The sequence below is a fragment of the Chiroxiphia lanceolata genome, chromosome 3 (genome assembly GCF_009829145.1).
Source record: "Chiroxiphia lanceolata isolate bChiLan1 chromosome 3, bChiLan1.pri, whole genome shotgun sequence".
Taxonomy (NCBI): domain Eukaryota; kingdom Metazoa; phylum Chordata; class Aves; order Passeriformes; family Pipridae; genus Chiroxiphia; species Chiroxiphia lanceolata.
The window spans coordinates 9,013,792-9,037,829 of NC_045639.1; the positions used below are offsets into that span (position 1 = coordinate 9,013,792).

Sequence of the window (24,038 nt, forward strand, 5' to 3'; positions counted from 1 at the left end):
GCCTTGTAGGGCTGGTGCGACTCCAGCCTTGGTCTCATCAACCGGAGACACTGCCAGGTCTGGGCTGGCCGTGACCGCACACACGGGCTGCCGTGACCACCCCACGGGTATGGACCTCCTCTGGGAGCCGGGGAGCGGCCAGTGTGCAGAGGACAGGCAGCCCTCCAGCGGGACCCAGACAGGCGGGAGGCAACAGGATGCCCATGAAATTCGGGATGAAGGGGAAAACCAGCAATGACAGAGGCGGGAGCTGGAGGGGGCCCTGCGAGGTCTGGCAGGCACAGCCCTGAGCCCTACGAACAGCTGGGAGGTGGAGGGAAGGGGCTGTTTCCTCAGGGCTCATCAGACTGCATCTCGTACTGTGTTCGAGAAGGATCTTGATAAACCAGAGTGATAAACTGCTGCTGAAAAGATAGCAAGTGAAGAAAGGGCCAGTTGTGCAGTCCTACGTGGTGGCTGTCCCATGGAGTGCCTCACTTCAGCAGAGACTGTAGCGGCATGCCCTCGGGAGCAGTGGTTTCTGGCGGCACTTTTACTCTGGAAGAAAAAAACGCATGTTTGGGCTGAGGGACAGAAAAGCAGGAAGCCTGACAGCCCGGTCACCACCGGGCTGTCCCTTCATCCGCTGCCGCCCAAAGACAGGGAATTGCTGGCAACAGAGAGGTTATGTCCCCTCTGCCTCAGGGGACTCCATGTGCAAGGCAGGATGGGGCTGACTCACTGTTCCTTCTCGACGTCCTCAATACCCTCAGGCAGGCACATGTTGAGCGTCTCTGGGAGCAGAAAGGCCACTGCGCCGCTGCACACTGCTACACTGCAGTATGTCACCTCTGGCAGAGACCTCCACACCTCATCCAGCAGGAACACAAGTGGGGCCAAAGCCCCGCCGAGGCGTGCCACGAAGGAGGTGTACCCCATCCCATTCTGCCTGGAAAGGTATAGACCACCATGAGAAAGAGAGGGGTACTTCTGTCATAACAGATCTTGGGGAAAAGTGCAGAACTCTGCCCCTTCCCCTGCATTTTTCTGTAAGTACTGAGACTTTTTTTGCCCCAGGTATTTCCTCTGACAGTTTTTTCCTAGGGTTTTTTCCTTGTTTCTTCATATCTTCCTACAATCATAGTATTTCCCAGAGAGCAACTGTAGCTGCTGTGAGAAATAGATTTATATCTATTATGAGAAAGAAGCTGCAGTTCCACACTCAAAATATCTGCTGTAAAGTTATTTCCACCTTAAATGTCTAAAACCCTGAGAGCATTTTCTAGTAGTAAGTCCTCTGACCTACTGAAAGCAAACCCAAGTTCCATCTTTTCCCAGGTATTTCTAGGCAGGTGGCATACACTAGAGATATCTGTGAGCACCTTTGGTCCTGTTGTAGTGATGAGCCCAGGAGAACTTGCTGCAGAGACCAAAAATAAGACCTAATTTTGAGGGTATGGGTGGCATTTCAAACCAATGACAAGGATCCTGGGATCTGTTTGTGCATATACAGAACAAGTACTGCAGAAGGAACCAACAGTTATGTCTCTGTCAAGGTCTTTGAGTGAAAAATACAAACCAATCTGAGATGAAAAGTAGCAGATCAGTGTTACAAGTTTGGTTTAAATATGGATCGTTTGCCACATGCAACAGGCCATTGAAAGCTAAAGGACTAAATGGCAAAGAAGGGTACTCTGGGCATGAAGGGACAGAGGTGAGGTAAGTTACAAGGCCTGCTGTGATTCATGAGGGTTTTTTCAGACTTTCACAAAGAAAGCAGTGAGGTGGTTCCTTCCACCAGTCCAGCTGAATCCCAAACTATGCAGATGGTAAATCTGGGTTTTTTTTTGTTACTGTTACCCAGACATTTCAAGTAAATTCTTTTTTTCCTCCTGGAAGGCTAGTTAATCCATGCTTTAATATCATCTGATGTCCAAAAGACTCTCAAACATGTGATAGTATGTGTTCCTTACAAAACTTAATGTTTTAAGTTATTATTTTCAGGGTCTTTTAACAGTTGCTGACAGATTATCACAGGGAAGTAAGATTTTACTAAACACAGATGCCTTATTTTCCCCCACAGAATACTCCTCACCTTTCCATTCGTCTCCCTATCAACATAAACTAACCACACATAACCCAACCGCACATAACCCACAAGAAAAGGTGACTTTCTGCCTCTTTTTTGTGAGTATGTGTAATCCCTAGAACCTGCTATTTCCAGAGGCAAGGGACCAATCTGACCAACAGCACATCCTGCTGTGCTGGTGTCAAATACCCCACCGAGGCTCTGGGTGTGCATTCAGGTGAGTGGCATCTCTTACCTCAGTATGGTAGGGTAGAGCTCAGAGGTGTACAAGAAGACAGTAGTGAACGCAGCTTCTGAGAAGCCTTTGCCCATTATGGCTACTACAGAACGCAAGGAGGTGAAGGCTAGTGGGAAAGAAAAGGCATATGTGACAATGGTCAAAGAGCTGCCTCTAGGAAGAAGCTTCCTGTGGTCTCATGTGTAAGAAGGGAGAGGGTTCAATGCTCCCACAGACAAAACAGGGAGCTTCATAGCCCTGGAGCTGCTGTCTCCAAAGGCTGGATCTGTCAGTTTGTTGTTAGCCCAAATGGGAGCTGAAATGATGAAAGGATAGGTCCTGACATTTCCCATTGTACAACATCTGTAATTAAGATAGGCACTTTACCTTGCCGTCACTGGGCCCTTCACAGTGACTGGAAACCATCTGTTGCCACCAGATATTAGGGCTAGCCCATATTAGTGACCTTGACTCATAGACACCCCTTAGGTGGAGGACTTTTCTATACAGAATTGCCTGTGAACATGATCTATGGTTTTCCTTCTCTAGCACTACGCAGAATGGAAACCTCCCCTTTAGCAAGTACTGCATATAGCATCTCACGCTTGGGAATGGCAACGTTGGCTCCTATGCACAGTCCAGTCAGGATGAGTGTCCACGCCTGACTCTGTCGCCGTCCAACTCGGTTCACCAGCACGTACATGATCATCTTGGCTGGAATCTCAATGACTCCAAACACAAACTGGGAGAGATAGATGTTGAGCCCAAAGCCAGTCAGGTTCATGCTCATGCCATAATAAGAGAAGGAAACACCAAACCTGTGAGGAGTGTGTAGAGATGGGACTTAGGGAAATCCCTCTGGGGAAATGCAGGATGAATGCCCCATGTGAAGTGATACTGCTTACCACACAACCCCAGAACACAGAGAGATCTTCCGCAGGACTGGTGTTTTGAACAAGCTGATGTAGAAGTAACTCCCTGCTGGCTTTTTGTCTGTTGCCATCCTTGTTAGGGCCTGGGAGAGATGGAATGAAGGAAATAGCTCAGCTACTGTATTTTTAGGATCCAGACATGAAACCCGAGACAGGCTGGGGATTTTGCCCTTCCCAGCTTCAGCTCTGCCTTGGATTTGCCGTGCATTCCCATTGCAGAACAATTCTGTGAGCATACATTGTCAGAGGCACGTCTTCCTACAAGTTTACAGATTGCCTACAATTTTAGACCTGTTTTTCTTCTCATGGCCCCTTCTACCCTCTTACCTATATACCCCATGTGGCAGAAAGGGTTGTAGAGAAATGACAGATCATGGTGTTAGCAAGGTCAGTGTTGGTCAGTTCCACCCTATTCACCATGTGGCTGCCTGCTGTTTTATGAGGTCTCAGACAGCATCTAACAGTGAGCTGCATGCTTTATTTTCTGAGTGCATTTATTTAATCATTTGTACATCTGTTTATATAAATACAGAATACATAAAAAAGTCAAGCACAGAGAAGTGAACCCTGCCCATGAGGAAGAAGAGAGTGCTTATTCACAAAGGCTTTTGGCAACTGACTGAGGAGTAAGTACCACTGGAGTTGGTAAGTTCTGCTCACTGGTTGAGATGCAAGAGATTCACACAACCACAGGTCTGCAATGCAGCTATACCTAAGCTGGTTGCCATGGGTTCACTGTGTATTTAATGGAGATCTCCGGCGGAAATGATGGAGTTGTTTTACTCCAGAGGAAACAACCGCATTTGCATTTGGTCAGGAGAATTGCATGCCAGCCCCTGCCAGCTGGTCATTAGATTGCAGTCTAAAGGAGGCTTCAGACAGTAATGATGTGGATACCTACTACTGGGAGAGAATTCTTCTCAACCTCACTTCACCATGTCCAAAAATCATCAGCAAATGCAGGGTAGGACAGTTAAAACAGATAAGGTTATGAAACACAGGAAACCTTGAGAAGAGAGTCTGCTAACTAGTTATATGTACTTTCAAATCAATATCCTCTTCAGAGAAAGCAAAGCCTCAGCCAAAGCTTTTGCATAAATACTTAATCCCAGCCACAGAGCTGCACAGGCCACACCATTTTTCTGTCATAAATCAAAAGGGCTAATCACCTCTTTGACAGATATTAAGAAACTGCTTTTTAAAAATTAAATGCTGTCCATTTGTTAGGGTTCTCCTTCCTCTTCATCTGTTCAGACATCTAGCTGAGCAACTTCATTCTTTACACCTTTGGGGTCAGGCAAAAATGGGTTCAAACCAGTGGATGCATGCGTACTTTGCCCAATGCCTCACTCTTGCCACATCCCTTTAAAAGTGCTGGCAGAACCATGACTGACTTGAAAGCAAAGTTTTAGCCAGGGGAAAAATTTGATTATGCTAAATGTCCTTTACACCCACATTGATCGCTATTGGCACCACTACTGACAATCTTCCAGTTTCATATATACACTAAATACAGCCTAAGGTGAACTAGCTTTTGCATTTTTGGTTTGTAGTATATGAAGTATCTCAAGTGCAATGTGAGAGAAAATATGCTACCTACATGCTATTAATGTGTGTTTGCTTTCTTCCAGCACTGTACCAACACTTGGCAAATACTACAGCGACCAAGAAGGGAAACACTAAGTTGGACGCGTTCCTTGTGCAACTGCACAGTCTCCTGTCTGCTGTGGGAGTGATCCTCTGCCTTCTCTCTCACTGTGTATTTAGTCCAGTGTCCAGTCCACTGAGGCCTCTTGTCATGGCAATAATGAGTGGAAAGACACTCCACCTAATGAAAGGGATTTCTGGTCTTATGGGATCTGGGCTGCTGTTTTATCTTTAGGAGTGAATGTAGCTGCTTTCTAGAATAAAAAAGGAGCATGGCACCCTGTGGACCACAGTGCCCCACAGAACACACTGCAGACTGAGCATTGCTTCAGGTATCAAATGGAAGTAAAATATATAGAGAGAAAGTGGGAAAGGAAGAACATGTGTCTGGATCTTCAGTTTCTTACCTCTGGTGAGAGAGCAAAATCTTTCCTTCTGTTCGTTCTTGCACATCTAAGCAGATGCCTGTGAGCTTGCTTCACTTTGCCTTTGGCTATGAGCCACCGGGCAGACTCTGGGACCCACCTGATGCAAGGAGAGAAGACAGTGTTCCTTCATGTTTTCTACCCCACATTCATGGCTCTGGCATCTTTATGAGACTTCAACCTCAGCTGAAAATAGCAACTATGGTGCATGAGAGTAGGAGTAATGGGACACCCTTTTTACACCTATATGCTCTTCTATCCCTAAAGGAGTGCAGTCTGCTAATTGATGTATGTCTAGCCAAAATTTTAATCATGTGATCTTTGATCAAATCTTGAATTTTCTGAGCTGGTTGAAGTTCCAAACTTTTATCAATTAAAATTGGCCCCAGAGAGTTTACACATTCGTGCTTTTTGTGACTTTTTAAACTTTGAAATTGTGAGATATTAAAAATTACAATGAAGTAGTAAGCTCTATACTTACTTTGTTAGTTGCTTAAATTATTTGTTTTTCACAATAATCAAAGCCGCCTGCACAAGACAGTCAACTGGGTCTAAATCATTGAGGTTGCAGCCCATGCCAGTCACTGAGTGACCAGGGGTGCTATACTGTATAGAGCTAATTAGCAAATCAGGGAGGTCTGCTTAGCAGACCTGTGTAGGATAGGAGTCCTGTGATTCTTATTTTTCTGCCCCAGCAAAAGATCCAGCACTTGTCTTAAACTAGTATCTGCAACTCCCTCTCCTTGGACTTCTCTCTAATCTTGCATCTGCCTGCAATTCATGACTACAAGCCCCAGAGCTTCCCAGGCCACAGTGCAGCCCATGTGGCCTAGGGGGGACATGGTGTTTTGTGGATGCCCATAGTGGTCAGGGTCCAGCAGACGTGAAATAGCCCAAAGTGTCCAAGTCCTGCTAGAGCAGCCAACACCTACCTCCTGTTACCCAAATCTGTACCTGGAGAGAAATAAAAAACAGAAACTGCCATTCTCATGGAGACTTTCAGCTGAGCATTCTCTGCAGCCAGTGGGAAGATTTATAACCCTGAAGAACTGTGGATTTGAGGTCTACTGAGGTCACACAGTTGTCAGAGTCTCTCATTGGAGTCTCCCACTAGAATGTCTGAGACCAGATCTCTGTAAGCTGTTCGTGATTCATGTGCCCTAAATCAGATTAGGACAAAACTAGTGAACAACTGCTGTCACTATTCAAGCAGCAACTGAAAATGACATGCAGAACAAAAACATTTGCAGAACTGGTCTTGTTGAAAGTTTTCATCTCCTTCCCACAAACTTACAACCCAGTGCACCTTGGGAAATATAAAGAAGGAAAGATGGCATTTTGTGCTCATTGCCACTGTCTCTAGGGTGTAATATTATGTCTTTTGGTTGTCTAATGTCTCCACTGGGTTCTGACATTGTGTCAATAGTATCTACAGAGTGCTAAATTAGATTTTAATTCCATACTTCAGGGAGTTTTAATTATCTACCAGTCACTGGCCTTTTGGGTGTTTGAAGTTTGATCAGACTACAGTATAGTTTGTTGGAGAACTAATCTCTGTAAAAGATACAGTAAGAGAAAAAAACCAAACAGCTGTCATGGAAAGGGTGGGTCCAAATGTATCTGTGAATTTCAGCACTTCCAAGGACTCAGGTTTTTTTGTCTGGTTGTCCTAGAAAGCAAGCAAAACAACTCAAACTAAAAAAGTCAGCAGAACACATATTTTAGTTGTGTTGGACTTGATCAGTGAAAGATCAAATGTTACTCTTTGCCAGAAAGCCAGTACATCTTTCTTTAGCCATTGAATAACAACAGCATCAGTTTATATTCCATTTTTAGTAAGGATTATTTGAGATTTTTGTACTAGATCTGTGCAGCTATTTAATCTAGTGCTTCATGCTGAGGGACAGATGCAGTAAGCAAGCAAACCATAGTCTTCAGAAGCATCCTTGATAGCAGCTGAAAGGCACTTCAGCAGTTGGATATCACTCTTTTTGTTCAGTGATTATGCACATAATTTTTGGACCCATGTGTCTAACAATCAGAACTTATTCTGCATGGTTTCCAGCAAGAGCTCCCCATCCCCCTGAGGGACACATCTGTGATTTCTGCAGTGTGATCCAGCACTGTGCCGTTGTCCAAAAGGAACTAAACAACCACCCTAAGGTGAAGGAGACTCACCTCCTCGTTGCTGAATGCTTTCAGTAGGGCAATTGTGGGAATACCTGCTTGCTTATTTGAACACAAGCCTTTTTTTCCATCCAGGAAATGGAGCTGCTTATTCAAAGGACTGTTTTGGATTGTCAGCTAAGTTGATCCAATTCACTTCATATGACAATCACAGTCAGTGAATGAACTCTGTATTCTAGTTTGTATTACTACATGAAAAAAAAAATCAACATTTCTTCTTCTAAATGAACCATGTCTCATTTTAAGCCTTAGGACATGACATATATGTCTTAAATAATGCAACAGGAGGGAAATAGCCCACAGAAAGCAGGTATATTTGGCCCATCCGAGTGGTTACACAGCTGAGAAAAGCCATGGGAAGTACAGAGGTAAATGAACCTGACCTGGCCTGAAGGTGTCATTGGCTCTCATGGAAAAATTGGTGCCAAAAGTATCCTTCCCAGTGAGGTGGGGACAGAGGATGGATAAATTATTTATCTTGAGTTTGCTAAGGATTAAAGCCAGGGATCTCGTCCTGCCTCCCTTTATTGAGATATCTTTTCTTTACTCTGACATGTCTGACAGAGCTTGCAGCACCAAATCCTGCTCCCTTGTGCTGCAACCTGTCATCCAAATGCCTGGCCTCAGCCCCAGCCCTGCCTCCTCCTTGTCCCCAAAGCTGTGATGTGACCTTTGCTCCTTGTTGGAGAGATGAAACCCAGGTTCTGCTGTTTTCAAAAGCTGCCATGCATGGGCAATCCGAGTACAGGACACAGATGAGTCCTGCTCCTCTTGAAGTTGCTGGAGTGAATCTTAGGATCAGTGTTCCGATGTTTGCCACGCTCACAGAGCAGAGGAGGCAAATCACAGCCTGCTCCCGTCCCCACCAGCCACCCTGTCACTTCACTCACCACAGGCAGACAATGCTCAGAAGACAAGGTCCTGTTACAGCTACTAACAGCCAGTGCCATTCCCGCACCAAGTATGCTACCATGGCCAGCAGCATGTTCCCAACGCTCCAGAAGATGCTACTCAGGATCCCGGTGAAGGTGCGGTGCTGTATGTCCACCCACTCCATTGCTGCAAGAGGGGGGCAGCGTTTAGATGGAACACACAGGAGTTCTCCAGGAAGGGGTCTGCAGGGCTTTTTAAGAAGTGCAAAGCAATGTAACATCCCTAGTCTTCTCCTTCACAAGGTTCCACTCTTTGGCCAATATTTGGAACATTTAAAACATTCATCACAATTCTTAACCTCTCTTAAAGCTGTAAGCAACTAAAATCAAACCTTTAAAAAAATAAATACTGGTTATATATTAAGAAACAGTGCTAAAAACACTCTAGGTGATACCTTTTTTTATCCCTGTCAACAGCATTCAAATGGTCTTCTTTGTCAAAAAGATTTTTTTCCCTCCTAACTGTCTTACTTACATGGTTTCCCATTTCTCTGCCCACTCATTATTTCAGATTAAAGAAATATATTGAGATGAATTGTCTCTCACGTGGAATCTACCCAGTGTGAATACTAATGCACATGTAAAGCCAGATGGTGGTCTCTTCGTCTGTGTGTGTGAACTAAAAAAGCCATTTTCCCTCCAAAGATCTGGACATCTTGCTACAACCTTTGACAGTCAGAAATGTCCCTCCCAAGCTCTACTTTGTCTTGCAGGCATCAACCTTTATAATAACAAAAGATATAGCAGTCCTTGTCAGGTCTTATACGGACTTATCTAGTATTGAAGCCATTTTAGCTTGATTTTTTTCTGGATCTGCAAAAATCTTGGAAATTTTTGCTGCATCTGTAATTTGCTCTTGGGTACTAAGACTCTTGCCCAGTATGTCCCAACTGTATCTACAAAATCATCCAGTAGTCTACTGGGTACCCTGAAGTTTGGAGCTTGTTTTTGTTACATAATAGTCTAAATTCTTCAGCTTCAGTTTTGCCTAGCTCTGTATGATTTTGTGTGTGTGTGTGTGTGTGTGTGTGTGTGTGTGTATGTGTGTGTGTGGTTCTTCTCTTTGTAAAATACAAAGATTGGGAACTAAGGAAAACTGCGTGGAAACTCAAGACTAGAGAAGTAGAAATACCCTCTAAATGACACACCATCCTTTTCATGCTGAGGACAGGGCAATGCTGCTGAATTGTCTTAGAAATGTGCACTTGAAGGGTGAGAACTCTGTACCAAAGGAAAGGGGCAGATACTTTGGTCTACAGCTTTTATTGTACTACTGATGATGCTTAACAGGAATTGAGTAGCACGGGTTACAAGCAACGGAAGTGGTTATATTTTGTCTAGATTAAAGTATTAATTAGACAAACAGAAAATTGTAATTCTTGGATCCTTCTGAGGGTGATGTTCTTTTGGCTGCCTGTAATGAAATTGCACACACAGTTTCCAGACTCCTGTTCCTACTAACTCCGTCCTGTCTGGTGTCCTACCCACTGCCTGTCAGGAGTCCCCCGTACAACCAGACACCCACAAATCCCCACATACTTACCTAAAGGCAATACAATCAGGGAGACACCACTCAGGGCCACCCCGGTGAGGGCCCGTGTGATGGCCAGCATGCTGTAGGAGACCGAGGCAGCACTCAGCATTCCAAATACAAGAGAGCACACAAGCGACAGCAGGAGCATAGTTTTCCGTCCGAACCTGCCACAAGCACAAGCTTGGTTACAATGGCTGGAAACCTGTCACAGGAGTATGGTTTGAAGTGGGTAAACCAGGATTTTAGGAGAAAATTAAAATATTGCCCGCTGTGCAAAGAGTGCAAGATGCAACATCCCGGAGAAGAGGAAATGGCTCTGGATATAGGCGGTGCGAGAGTATTGCACTCCCATTCAGAGGGCCAGACTGCCCCATGAGCTTTGGGCATGGGGCTCTCCAGTGGAAAGAGCAACACTGATCAGAACAACAAATCAGGCTCCCCTGGCTAACAACATCATCAAAAGCAGTGATGTCAGCTCAAAATCCCCTGCTGCTGGCACGCCCTGCTCCCTCCAATTGCTGTCCCCATGACTGGCTCAGCATGTCCTTCTCCCATGGCTCACTCAGGACCAGCCACTGTCACCACTCTCAAGGAGGAGAGGGAGTAATGACATTTTGAACCTGCTTGTTGGAAGGAAAACAAAGGAATCCAATTGTCAGCCCACATGTGCAAGTAGCCCTGATATCCTAAGGGGTCTCTGAGGAGGTTGTGCCCCGAGAGTTTTGGAAGTCATTGTATCTTACACCACATCCAGAGTCCTATATGGAGAGTGTGGAGAAACACAGAAAATCAAGTACACACAAATGCACGTGTAAACACAGACACACACATAAGGAAATATTTCTGCATGTATTTCTACACAGCCTAATCAAAATGGAGCAGAAGGTGTCAGTCTCCTGAGGTACATCAGCATAGCATGTTAAGAAAGCTTAGGTTCAAGCTGGAGTAGCAGATTAAGCCTGTCAATAGGTAATGTTCAGTTTACAAGGACTGAAATCCTGCTCTGATTCTGGCATTAGGGCTCTCTTAGTTGCCACCTGAGAAGGATGGCGGCAAGACAAATTGCTTCAGGGGAAAAAGTGGTGTACTGGGACATAATGCCACAATAATTAAATCAGCAGTTGAGTAATTAATCTACTGCTGAAAAAAACAACTTCTGTCTTGGGTGCAGGAAGTTTGCTGTATCTGCTTTGAAATTTAAGCACAGACCAGTTTGCAAAAGACATCATAATGCCCCTGGATCAGAACAGGATACACCCAGAAACACACCAGAGCTAGATCCAGCTTCCAAGAGATAACTGCCTAAGAAGGAAGATACATTTTTTAGATTATTTTTCTTGAAAATGCAGCAAGAAGGATATAAAACCACGAGATTTCCCACAGGACTCAAGACAGCTATTTAAGGACACATTACTAGACTCTCTCAGAAAACACACACCACCTGCTAGGAAAACCAGAGGCGAGCTGGCAGGATTGACCTGTAGGATACAGGGAGGCTACTAAAAATAATGCTGTTAAAATTGTCTTCAAAGAGAGTGGCAGGAAAGCACAACCTCTGAAAGACTAGAAAATACAATAAAAGGAGCAGACTGCACAAGGATAAAATTAATAAAAAAGCCATTTTCATAAAAAAGCCAACAATATGGAATTCTGCCAAGTCATCATAGAACCAATTCAGTACAAGGACAAGGTACAAGAGGAGTCTTCAGAAAAAAGCAGACAAGAACAGAAACAATATGTATTTTTGCATCTATGTGTTCACAGTGAAGGTTGTTGGAGGGTTTACCAGGGTAAAATTCGTGAATAGAATTGTTCTCAGATCCAAATATCTGTCAAGGCTTAGGAAAAAATCAAACCTGAACAGTAGCAAAATGCCAGGACCAGATGATTTTCACCCTGGGGAACAACAGATGAAATCTCTGCCTTGCTGTTAGCACAAAGTAGGCTCTCATCTCTATCAGACAAAAGAAAGGTTGCTAATGGGAAGTCAACTCTAGGTGATAGGGAAGATGTGGGGCATGGCTTCTGATGATAGGGAAGATGTGGGGCATGGCTTCTGATGTTTAACAGATCTGCCAAATTTACTGGGTGTGCTGCCCCCACACTGTGATTACATGGGCTGCAAGAACTTCCTGACAGGCCCTCTAGACCCTGGCCATGTAGCTCAGGTGCACCCTCAGCTCTTCTTCAGTCTGCTCACAAGGGCACAACTGACTGTGAAACTCTTGTTAGCTGCCACTCGAGCAGACTGAAGGGTCCTTGTCTGACCAATTGGAAGGCCATCCATAACTTTGTCTTTTGCTGTTAGCTTCTCCAAACTTTGTCCATTTCTCCTGTATCCTTTTGAGATGGGGAAGAGGCATGGAGGGAGATCAAATCTGCACACAGAATTCAAGATATGGGACCACCATGCATTTATATGTTACTGCATAGTGATATTCTTAATAGTGATATTAATTTTATATTCCTTTCCTAATGATTCTTGATTTTCCACTTGCTTCCCCAGCCAGTACTCACTGCTGTGTGGATGTTTGCCTAGAGAAAACTGTGTTTGTCATAACACCAAAGTCTTCCTACTGAGTAGCTAGGGTCAGCTCAGAGTCTCCTTTTTAAATGAGAAGTTAAAATTATTTCTCTATTTTAGATTAATCTGCCCTGAAATTTTGTCTTCTGATTCTCCCATCCAGTTACAGAGTCCTTCTGCAATTCTCCGCGCTTGGATCTCATCTCTACCACTCAGCATCACCTCCCCACTTGCTCTCTTTCCAGATTATTTACAAATGTGCTGAAAAGCACACAAATCCAAGAACTGGCCCCTCCCTTGTCACTTACACCTCCTTTCTCCTTCCTGGCTTTTAATTGATTATTTAGTCATGCAGAGACATTCCCTCTTATCCTAGGGTGGCTCAATTTCCTAAGAAGCCTTTGGTAAGGAGGCTTCTTGATACAGTGTAGGTGGTCTCCTCTGCTGATATGCCTGTTAGTGCAAGCAAAGAAATCTAATACATTTGTAAGGCATGGATGTTTTGAAAAAAACCAACTGATTCTTTGCTAGTGTGTCCCATGGGGCACTGGCTCAATCTTTCACAGTGGTTTCTGCCAATTTGCCTGGTACAGAGAGATGTCAGACTGCCTGGCATGTAGTTCCTGAGATATTATTTGGAGACCAGTTTAAAACAGATTTGAGATGTGATACCACCCCAGCCCTCTGTTGTGGAGGTCACACAGTGCCAACTGTTCCAGCTTTTCCATCTCAAAGGTGCTGTAAGGCTCTAGGATAACCACTCCCTGCTCCTGCAATTTATCTCGGTCTTCTTCTGTCAGCCTATTTCAAAACTCCAACTCCAACACCTGCCCCTACATATTCTCCCACTGTGAGCACAAACTCATTTATCTCTCACACTATAGTCTTTTTATTTCTAGGTGCTCCTTTCATGCCTTCTTCTTCTACTGGCTCTTTCCCCTCACAATCCATTTGTAAAAGAAATTATTTTTCATTTTGCACTAACAGAGAACTTTTCTTCTGCATTATTTTGTCCTGCTCCTTTTCTTGATTCTGAGTTTCTCTTCCTCCAACTGTGCTATAAAACTATTGTAGATACAAAGCCAAGACACACAGTCTGAAGATCAACTAGGTGTCTTGGATACTTGTAAAAGTATACATATATACTCGTGTGCAAAGACAGGGATGTAAAAATTCCCATCTTGAGCACTATGTGAAGCTGGTTCCCCTCTGCAGTAATTTTGTAACTTGCTGTACACTAATACGTACTTGCTTCCAGACAAAGGAAATAGGGAAGGAGTTTCCTGCACAGGAAACCCAGTTATTAAATCATGACTAGCATACAGTGAATAGCACATCCCAATTGTGTGCCTGGACTATGTATCCTCAGGTGGGTTTCCTGGTTCTGCTGTTTGCAAAAATATTGAATTTCTTAATTGATGCTTTTTCTAGGTTATTACTTGGATTTTCTTTCAGGTCTACATTCCAACATTTGACCAGAGAGAGGAGATTTGTTCCTGTTTTCCTCATTGCTTCAGCTCTTCCTTGAGGAATACCTCTTTGCTTATAAGAATCTTATTTACCCTGATTCTTTAGTAATGAGAGAATCAGGTCTTCCTTGCTGGAGACTCTTCTTTTGAGCTATGGCATGCATTTGCTCTGAGCCACTCACTTGGCTGTCATTAGACAATTTGTCTATAACTTACAAGAGTTAACCCTTTAACCTCCTCTTTTAAGACAGTTTTTTTCTGACTGTGGTCTTGCATACTCGGTTTTTTTTGGTTTTTACTGTTCCTGCAGCAAAGCTGACTGCAGCCAGCAGTGCGTCTGAGTCCTAACCAAGGCCAGAGCTTCTCTGGTGGACTGGTAACTCTCTGATCCGTTAATTATTTACCCCTGCATTGCTTCGTAGTGTGACTTGAATCCCATTTTCAAGTGAGAGGCTGGATTCTCCTTTACAATTTTCTTTTCTCCATTCTCTGCCCCTCTGATTGCCAGTTGTAGGTCACAGATCTGTGAAATTCTTGTCATGAAACTGAGGCCGTGGAGGAACAGCCTGAAAGGGGTCAAACCTGTCAGAGAGGTATCCAAATACCACAGCCCCCATCGTAACGCCGATGAAGAAGAAGGTTGCTGTTGCCTGGTTCAGTCCACGCTGCTCACACACGAGGTCCCACTGAAACACAAGGCAACAAAGATACTTAGTGCCCAGTTCAGTCTCTGTTGCCTTTTCACACCCCTTCACTGCAGCGGGCAGCCATCATGTCTCACAATTTGTATCCACCAAATCTGATTGAGGGGTAGAATCCTGCACTAAACCGCCCATAAGACAGTGCTGGCATCCTGAAAAATGTAAATTTGAGTCTTACAAAAGTCACAGTTATCTATCCTCACTATGACATTGTCCCTGTGAACACTTCATAGAATCATAGAATATGCTGAGTTGAAAGGGACTCATCAGAATCATTAAGTCCGATTCCTGGCCCTCCACAGGACACTCCAAGAATCAAACCATGTGCCTGAGAGCATTTTTAAATGCTTCTTGAACTCAGACAGGTTTGGTGCAGCGACAACTTCCCTGGGGAGCCTGTTCCAGTGCCCAGTCACCCTCTGGGTGAAAACTTTTTCCTGATATCCAACCTAAGCCTCCCCCGACTCAGTTTCATGCCATTTCCTTGAGCCCCCTCACTGGTTGCGAAAGTGAAGAGATCTGTACCTACCCCTTCGCTTCGCCTCGTGAGGATGTTGAAGACCACAATTAAGGTGTCCCATCAGTCTCCTCTTCTCTGGGCTGAACAAACCAAGTGATATCATCTGCTCCTCATAAATTACTTTCTCCCTCTCCTCCAGACCCTTCACTATTGTCTTGGCCCTCTGGATGCTCTAAAGTAGCTTAATATATTTTTTTTATTGTGGCGCCAAAAACTGCACACAGGACTAAAGGTGAGGCTGCTCCAGTGCAGAGTGGAGCAAGAAAATCATGTCTTTTGACCAGCTGGTGATGCTGTGCTTAAGGTACCCCAGGAGAGTGTTAGATATCAGAAAACTTTCCTGAGTACCATGCATGGAGAGTTTCACTTTTCTCTTTTCCTGATCCCTACAGTACTTGCCCAGGTCGATGTCTCCCCCAGATCCTTCTGTCATGTCCCTGAGACTGCCCTGGTGAGATGGGCATTTGCAGGGTGCCCCACTGCAGGGTGCTGTAACACATGCCTCAGCCTGCATTAGGGAATGTTGTGTTGATAACCCACTTTCTGTTGCCCTGACCAGTTTCCTTTGAAGTTTTCTTTGCAGGGAGAAGGAAGGCAGAGGGGAAGTGAGAACAAATACTTGCTCTTAATGTTAGCTTATTGATTTCTTACTGAGAAGTTGGTTTAGACATTCATCCTAATTAAATTAATGAACATAATTTTACTTTCTTGGAGTTTCATATGTCACTAATCATTACAGAATGCTGCAGCCAAGCTGCAGAGTTAATTTCCTATATGTGCAAAACTTAATTTAATCATCAACCCGGACACGAAGCCTCTCTGACAAGGCCAGTGAGACCTTGAGCAACCTTTCCTGCAACAAAAGCAAGAGTCCAGAGAAAGCCCTGGCCCCTTGAACAGGTCCTGAGCCCACTGCACAATGGGAGCAGCCTCACAAGGCTCCATGCTGCAGAGTACCTCCTTCTGCCTTTCCCCCATGACTGCTTTACGTCTCTCTCCCTGAAGCACTGCAGAAAAGAGGTGTAGACCTGGTACACATCTGATCCTCACCTCCATGCCTGATGAAAGCGGGAGTGATTGGGTAGTGGGGAGGAGGCATCAGCTCTAGGCTAACATTTTTCCCTGCTCTCACAGAGATGGTCAGCACTATCAGTTCCAACACAACTGTGCTCCATTTGCCTGACCAAACTGTTCCTCTTCCTAAGACCAGTGTGATTTGGGCCATTTTTCAAGGAAAGTATAGGATTAACACTCAGAGGTATCATTGTTAGACCTGGAAAAGTTTTCAGAAGGCGAGTGGTGACTATTTGATGGGCAGGGACCTTGGGCAGGCTCAAGGTTATGGCTGGCCAACATGCTGCATTTCCTGATATCCAGGGGAGACCCTTGGAGAGCACATCTGATTTGGCAGCAAGAGATATTGGTGGTAAGAGAAAACAGGCAGCACAGCCTTGTGGAGAAGAGGAGGAAGGTGAAGATCAGTGAGGAGGGTTACCAAAGGAATAGAAGTTAAAAAGTGTTTGGAAAACCAAGAAAGGAAGTAATGGGCTCTTATGAAACCCTGACAGGGTGCAATCCTGTGCAATGCCGTGGGGTCCGCACAGAGAAAATCCTATATCTGTGTCTTCCCCCTGCGCTGTTCCTGAATCTCTCAATTGCCTGGAGAAATTAAGATGATTATAACAAGAAATGCTGGCACCAATCTAAGCAAGATGAGATGTTTACAAAATAATTATAATAATAATAAATGTTGTTTTCTCTGATCTTCAGAGAGCTTCCCCCTCCCAGGACATATTCTCCAAACAGTTCATGTCCACTGGTTAAAATGGACAGATTCCCTTATGATACTGTGCACCTGGCAAACACCTGTCCATCTGCTCCTCAAAGCACTGATCTAATTTCAATTTTGGATGCATCACAGGCCAGGCATTACCTGGGTGGAGATCGTGGAGGTCAACTGTGAGTGGTCATAGACCCATCCATGCTGGCAGCGCTGGATGATGGATTTGTTTTCTGATTGCAGAGAAGAGTTGAGCAGCAGGTGAAACTGAGGCTGTGAGAACATCTCACAAGAGCTGAAAGTGCCGTCGGACTCCCGGGGGATACTGATGAGTAGAATTTCCTCCATGGTGAGATTCACAAATGCCTCTTGGTGTGGAATTGCACAGTGATGAGAGGGGGTAGCAGCAATAAAATTGTGCAGCAGAAAATGCATGGGCAGGTTGATTCTTGGGAGGCAAAGCATAACCAAAATCAAAATCTGGAATCTGCCAAAGCCCCCAATTTCCAGCAAGAGATCCTCAAATTTCATAATTCCTGTGGAGTTTTCTCATTCAAAGCAGCTATATACCAAGGAGAAGCAACAAGGGCTTGAAAGGCAGCCTTTGTTCTTGGAGCTCAACTTCCCATGGCTTTTCATACCGCCACTCCATTGGACTTTGAGACCTGGCTGGAAGGTGTCAAAAGTCACAGTGAAACTCCCCATTTGGGGTATAGCCAAAGAATTTATCCTCTGGGCACACAATACCTCAATTTCAAACAAATTCAGCACAAGGCCCTTCTCTTTTTGAAGTCCTTTCTTCCTGCCGTGGTTTTGAGAGGGACATTTACAAAAGGAAGGGAGGCTGTGGGAAGAGTGCTGTGAGAGCACTCTTATTTCTGGTGGGAATGTACCATGCAGCATCCCAGGCACTGCAACAAATGCTGCCTAGTGTGAGCTGATAACCAGCCAGACCCACTGGACCATAAAACAGGCCTCTGGAAGAGCGGGGGTGACCCACTGCGTTGGGACACCCAGGGGCACCAGGCCTGGTTGCTGAGCATCAGCTAAGTGTGTTTTAGTATGGTTTGTGTCAAGTCATGATGCTGGAGCAGGGAGTGTGGAGAGGCTTGAGATGGCACCTGGAAGAGAGATGAGTTTCTGGATGGATGTGAACAGGGGGGTGAGACCTTTGGGGTAAAAGGAAGGGCTGTAGGTGAAGGCTACCCGCTCACCAGTGTCCTCCAAAGAATGGAAAAAGTGAAAATGTTTCCCTACAAGGTCCTTTTCTCCACCTGGAGAAGTGTTTCCCCAGGACACAGGCAAGGAATTGATGAGTATGCAGAGAGGCTGCACTTGCCGTATTGGGGGCTGTGACATCCTCCTACAGGGTCAAGCCCTGTGCTGGTGTGCTGTGAGGATCCATGTGACAGCCAAAGGAGTGAACGTGCAGCCCCTGACAGGGCCACAGGCTCTGCTGTCTGCACTGCATGGACCTGGTGATGAGATTAGGGCAGTTAAATACAAAGCACTGAGAGAAGGGTCTCTACCCTTACTCTGCTGGGGGTCCCTACAGGACCCTTTCCAGTAAGTCCCTTAACACCCTCGCCCCACCCAGGTAGAAGACATGGACCCGCTTCCCTTGCAGCAAGTGCTCTAGACAGAGTGGATCCATGGGGCAGCTCCTGGGGACAACACATCCCAGATGGTTGTGTCCCAAGTTAAGGGGGCAGTGCATCATACAGCAAGCAGAGGCAGAATCCTTTAAAGGCTACAACCCCTTTGCAGGGGTGTATGTGAAGAGGTAGCAACAGTGGTGTTGTTGAGAGCTTGCTATAGGTTATCTCCCACTGCCTTTCCACACTCTGTACCCCTCTCCTAGTAGTCTGCGCTGTCCCTCATCCACTAAGCCTGCAGTCTTGAATGTTGGTGGATACTGATGTGCCATTCCGAACCTTTCTCCAAGCTGTTGCCCCGGGACATGCTCTGCTTTAAAGCAGCTCCAGTTTGACCATCCACCTGGAAAGCAGAGACATTAGTGTTGGGATGCAGGCACATCAAGAGACTGGCACAGGTAAAGTGCAAGTGGTGCTGGATGCCATGTGCTGCTGAGAGTGGCCTGTCACGCTCACAAGGGAAAGGCCACCATGCTGTGTCCTTAGATGATCTTTCCTCTTTTCAGCAGCATTCCTGGTCACCCATGCTTAAATAATGTACTGCCCCAGTCTTTGCTATCAACCATTTTCATGCTCATCCTGAGACCAGCATGAAGGAAGACCACAGAAGTGAAGCAGGGACACCTGTCAGTGCTGTGCTCCAGGGTTACAGTTTAACCTGAAGCTGAACTAAAGGACAAATTATTTTTCTTCACCACTGGTCTTCTAAGAGCAAGGAACAGAAACTCTCATTGATATGCTGCTGCATATTTAAACTGCAAAGCAGCTCCAGCCTCCCCATCAGAAACGAGGATACGGATCACTGCTCTGCAAGTCCTGAGGCTCTACTGTTCATACCACAACTGCTTAAAATGTACATTCCTTTATTTCTCTAATCAAAACGTGTTCCTTTAACCAGTCAGCAGCTTGAGTTAATCACCAACCTGTGTGCAAAAGCTGTGATCAACTATGCCACTTGGTTAAGTAGATGCAGGACCTGACTCAAACAGCTTGAACATGCATGGCAGCAGAGAGAGTGAGCAGACTTTAGAGTATATTGCTGGAAAAAGAAATTTACTTTTTACTTCACATCTGTATTCTTTTGCAATATTTCTTTCTTCTCCTTTTCAGGATGCCAACTACTTATTGAGAGGGTAGATTATTAAATTATTTGGTGACTAATTTAGCTTTTTTGTTTCCAGCAGTAATTTCCTAACACCTTCTATGGAGCTGTAATAGCCTGGATGGTGAAAGGAGAGAAGAAGCTGGTTTGTTCCTTTAGCAATTGCAGCCACTCCACAGGTGTATCAACTGCTGCAGAGTACCTGGAGATCTGATCAGTTCTTGCAGGTTGGTGCTTAAATGATAATTTTCTCCTATAGGAAAGATGCAGATCTCAAAATCCTCCCTTCCCTTTTAAGTTATGCCATGAAAATATGTGTCCATCAGAACCACTGAGCTAGATTCGCTGTCAGAGGGCAGAAATGTCCCCTTCTAACTGCAGCTGAGTGCAGGCCCTGCAGGAAGAAGATGTGACACACACACAGCAGTCTCCATTTTTTCTATTATTTACAAAGGCAGTTTAGACAGGAAAACCCTACAAAGCTGGGAAAGTCAGCACAGGATGCCTGCAGTGTCAGTCTAAGGTGCACTGTGCTGCAGCAGAGTGTCCGGATGGTCTCGGCAGGATGTGTGTGCACCAGATTTTGTAGCTCAGTTGGAGAAAGCAAAGGTGCAGCCAACAAAGAGGTCCTGGGGCTCCTGAAGATCTTTGTTTTGGATTAGAAGAAAGGGACTTCATGCCAATCTGACTTTAACAGATTCCTCTACTTTCCATTACTTGCAGCAGCCTGGTGTGCAGCCATTTTACTTGATTGCACAAACAAATGAAAACTATTTTGTAAGTAAACTGGTCCTGGCCAAAGATTGTTTTCTTGTCCATCATAAATGTGAACACTGATCCTACCTTAGAGTGAAAGGACATCAGCCACTTCCATTTCTTTTGCTGTGTGGGATCACGGGTCCACAGCCAGTGCTTGTATGCTGTCTGCTTCCTAGACAGATCCCCCAGACATGACTAATGCCCCTTCCTACCCCTTCCCCTATCTCATGGAACTAACCAGTGCTGTTGGGAAACTAGCAGGGCAGAGATTCAGCCCAAATTATTAGTATACATTTTGCTGAGGAAGGGGCAAATCCAAACTACTCCTTCAGTCAGAAAAAGAAAGACACAGCAAGAATGGGAAGTCCAGGCAGCATAAAATATTTGCTGGGGTGAAATACCATCTGATTCAATTACTCTCACTTGGACAGGATAATTCTATGTGAAGTAAAACATTGCCAAGGAACTCAGAATATACCCACTGGTTCAGGGAGCAGCATGAGCAGGGGATGATCCAGGAGCTGGGAAGACTCCAGTGCTGGGCATGCCCTCCCCAACAGGCCACAATCTCACAGAGTCTCAGCATGGCTGGCAGAGCTGGGGGGGAGAGTATCAGTCAACAGCCCCAGACACACGGAAAGGATGAACCAGGACCAGAGTCCTTCCAGAGAGCCTGGTCTGGAGCAGGAGAAGGACTGGAGACAAAACTACAAGGTAGGTCCTAGGTCCGTGCAGCAGCCAGGACAGGAGACAGGAACATGTCTAACACAGCTCAGATGGGGATAGGAAACACAGGCCTGAGCATAAATGAAGTCCTGGGTCATAAGCAAGAAGCTGCATGGGTGGCAGGTGAAGGGCAGTTAACAGGCATCCCCCATGGAAGCTCTGGGACAGATCCTAGGAATAGGTTTAGGCTGGTTTGCTTTCACTGCAGGATGAACTCCTGACCTGCTGTTGTGCTCAGTGCCTCTGAGGCTAGGGACACTGGTGCAGCTTCCTCCAGTGGGAGCAACCCTGTGGGAGCCCAGCACTGACCCTGCTCTGAGCTGGGACTTTGACTAGAGATCTCCAGAGGTCTCTTCCAGCCTGAATTATGCTGTGAGCCTGTGGACACTATAACACAGGGGTTTGGACTCTTTTAGCTTGTTATTTTAAATCTGAGGCTTTACCTCATTGTTTTAAATACAAATTGGTGAATTTAAATAGCTGGATTCCTTTGCATTATTTTCTCTTTGAGATTTTTTGTACATAATGAAACCTGTGTAGATGCTGTAAGTGTCTCTTCATCTCTTTGTGCTCTCTGCAACCTGACACATTTTAGCAGTTTCCTTGAAGCTACAGGCTGGAGGTTTATCCTTGGGGTCTACCTATCCTTGGGTCTAGCTGACTCCTGGGCCCCACTGTGAGAGTGCGTCGCAGTTACCCGCTGACATTAGCAGGTAGATGAAGGTAAGGCTAGGAATGACAAGTGTGAGCCACATTTCCTTGCAGTACAGGCTTTCCCTGCAGTTTGAGGCTCTCCTGTGGCTTGCCTTTTCTGTAATGGGGCTTTTCTTATCTCGAAATATCTTGAGGTGATTGCAGAAGAAAGGTCTCTGAGCCCAACAGTCTCTTTGGCTTTTCCAGCTAATAACAAAAGCTGGTCCAAGTAAAGATACCCCCTCCTCCTAAAAACCTGTCTTTTTCATATTTTGTTGAACTGTTCCAGTAAGAGCAGCCTGTTTCAGTTTCGTCCTCCACTCACCTTCTCACTTGATAGAGTGCCTCAGGTAACATTGTACCCAGCACCTTGTACCTGACAAACATGTATCCCAGAGAATGTCCCATTTCACTGTCTACGGGTGGTGACGAAGCCCCTTGGCAAACCCTCCTGCTGGCAGCCAATCCATGAAGTTCTGAAATATTTCTCAATTTCCCAGTTTATGCTGCTCAGCTTTAATTTTCATCTGCCTGATACTGACACAGACTTTAAGGAGCTTCTTGGGTCCCATTGTTTCTTTCTATGATTTTGGATTCTTCACTAGAGTCAAATGTGTTTTCTTTTGGCTATAGGAGAAAGAATAAAACCTATCATCATAGGAAACACCTTTCCAAGGGAGAACTTATTTGACAGATCTCACCTGTGAACTATGCAGCTCAGTTTATAATTGTGGATCAGTGTTTTTTGGATGCTTAGTCAATTGCTGTATATGATTAGCTATGATCAATGTAAAAATAAAAAGCGACCATACTTACCTAACAAAGACAGCTTCCAAAAAATCACATTGACTGGGACAGATTATACTCTTACCCTCTAGGTTTCTTATAATCTGAAATCTCAGAAAAAGCACTTATACTGTGTGTTAGACCATGATGCTAGTTAAGGTATTTTACCATAAACTCAAATGTTTAAAATAGGTATTTCAGTCACAACTGAAATTGTTTTTCCACAGGCGAAGGTAACATTGTTGAGATGGTGACACTGAAGAGCAAGAGGATTCACAGACAAAATCCTCAAAAAAAAAAAAAAAAAAAAAAAGGCAGCAGAGAAAATGAGATGGAAACTAAGCAACAAGAGAATGAGCCTGTTTCAGGGAGCCATGGACACTGACACCCACTTGCCAGCAGATTGTGTACCTGCTGTGTGCCTGCGAGGTGGCCATGAGTTTATGAATCTTTAGCCAAGTAATGAGTTTGAGCCCTGTCCTACCTGTGCCAGGCCACAAAGCATAGCTGTCTGCTTATAAGCTGTATCTCACCCTGCCTGCATCATGCCAAATAAAGGTACCCAAGTGACAGTGGTGAAAGGGTGTGAACTTAAAAATTGATGAAAACAATCCTTCATAGCTTCTGTGTTCCCTCTCCAACTACCCCTTCCCAAAGCTAGATAAGAAACTGCTACATGTGGTCTGCACATGATAGACGTGAGGCAAATTGCACAGTTAAAGGACTGTTGTAAGAGCTGTTGTCCTCAGCTGACATGTCAGATTGTCAGAGAGTATTAAAAGTCAAACCATGCCACATTACTGGTTTTCTTCTGCTCCACTTCCTGCATATTAATGTGCAGGTTCAACTGCAGCCCCAGCTGGTTGGTCTCAGCACAGACAGATAGAGAGATATTGTTATGATCCCAGTGGTGCTCAAATTGCGAAAACCATACAAAACGGAAGAGCAAGAGACTAGTCATGTGAAACACTGTCCCTGGCCAGCTCTGGAGTTCAGTGAAGATCCTCCAGGTAGGTCCCAGTTGGACTGCATGGACCAGCTAGATGTGGGTCCTGCAAACATCTCTACAAATGCTACTTTTAAAATTTTTATTTTAGTTTGGTTCTATTTTGTTAAAAAAGCAGGCTTTGCTCTCTGAAAGATGCTATTTTGGAACTGGATGGCTGAGCCTGCTGCCTGACGTGTGGTTGTGAACAAGATTCATCGTGCAGGAACACGTCTTACATGAATAGCAACAGGCCCACTCTGGTGCATTCCTCCAAGCTGTCCCTCTGATTTTGCCTGCTTGCATGGATCAGAAGGCCCTAGAGAAGAGAGAGCCACTTTTACCACTGTGACACAGGGAAAGGCTGCCAGCAAATCACACAGCTCTGAGCTTTTG

The 24,038-nt window shown here is 45.0% G+C and overlaps 1 protein-coding gene and 1 long non-coding RNA gene across 2 annotated transcripts; one reads left to right on the forward strand and one right to left on the reverse strand.

The window, feature by feature from the left end:
- Positions 1-360: 360 nt before the first annotated feature.
- Positions 361-17,548, reverse strand: SLC22A7 (solute carrier family 22 member 7). The gene is made up of 10 exons (XM_032682030.1): positions 17,090-17,548; positions 14,518-14,621; positions 9,952-10,106; positions 8,367-8,535; positions 5,272-5,389; positions 3,191-3,300; positions 2,889-3,103; positions 2,304-2,412; positions 722-928; positions 361-537 (listed from the first exon to the last, which is right to left on the reverse strand). The coding sequence occupies exons 1-10, from the start codon at positions 17,465-17,467 to the stop codon at positions 474-476; spliced, it is 1,629 nt and encodes a 542-aa protein (XP_032537921.1). The 5' UTR covers positions 17,468-17,548; the 3' UTR covers positions 361-473.
- A 2,012-nt stretch (positions 17,549-19,560) lies between these two features.
- LOC116784736 lies at positions 19,561-22,986 on the forward strand. Its single transcript, XR_004356223.1, has 3 exons — positions 19,561-19,606; positions 19,776-19,920; positions 22,885-22,986. It is a non-coding gene; the product is annotated as an uncharacterized LOC116784736 (long non-coding RNA).
- Positions 22,987-24,038: the final 1,052 nt, after the last annotated feature.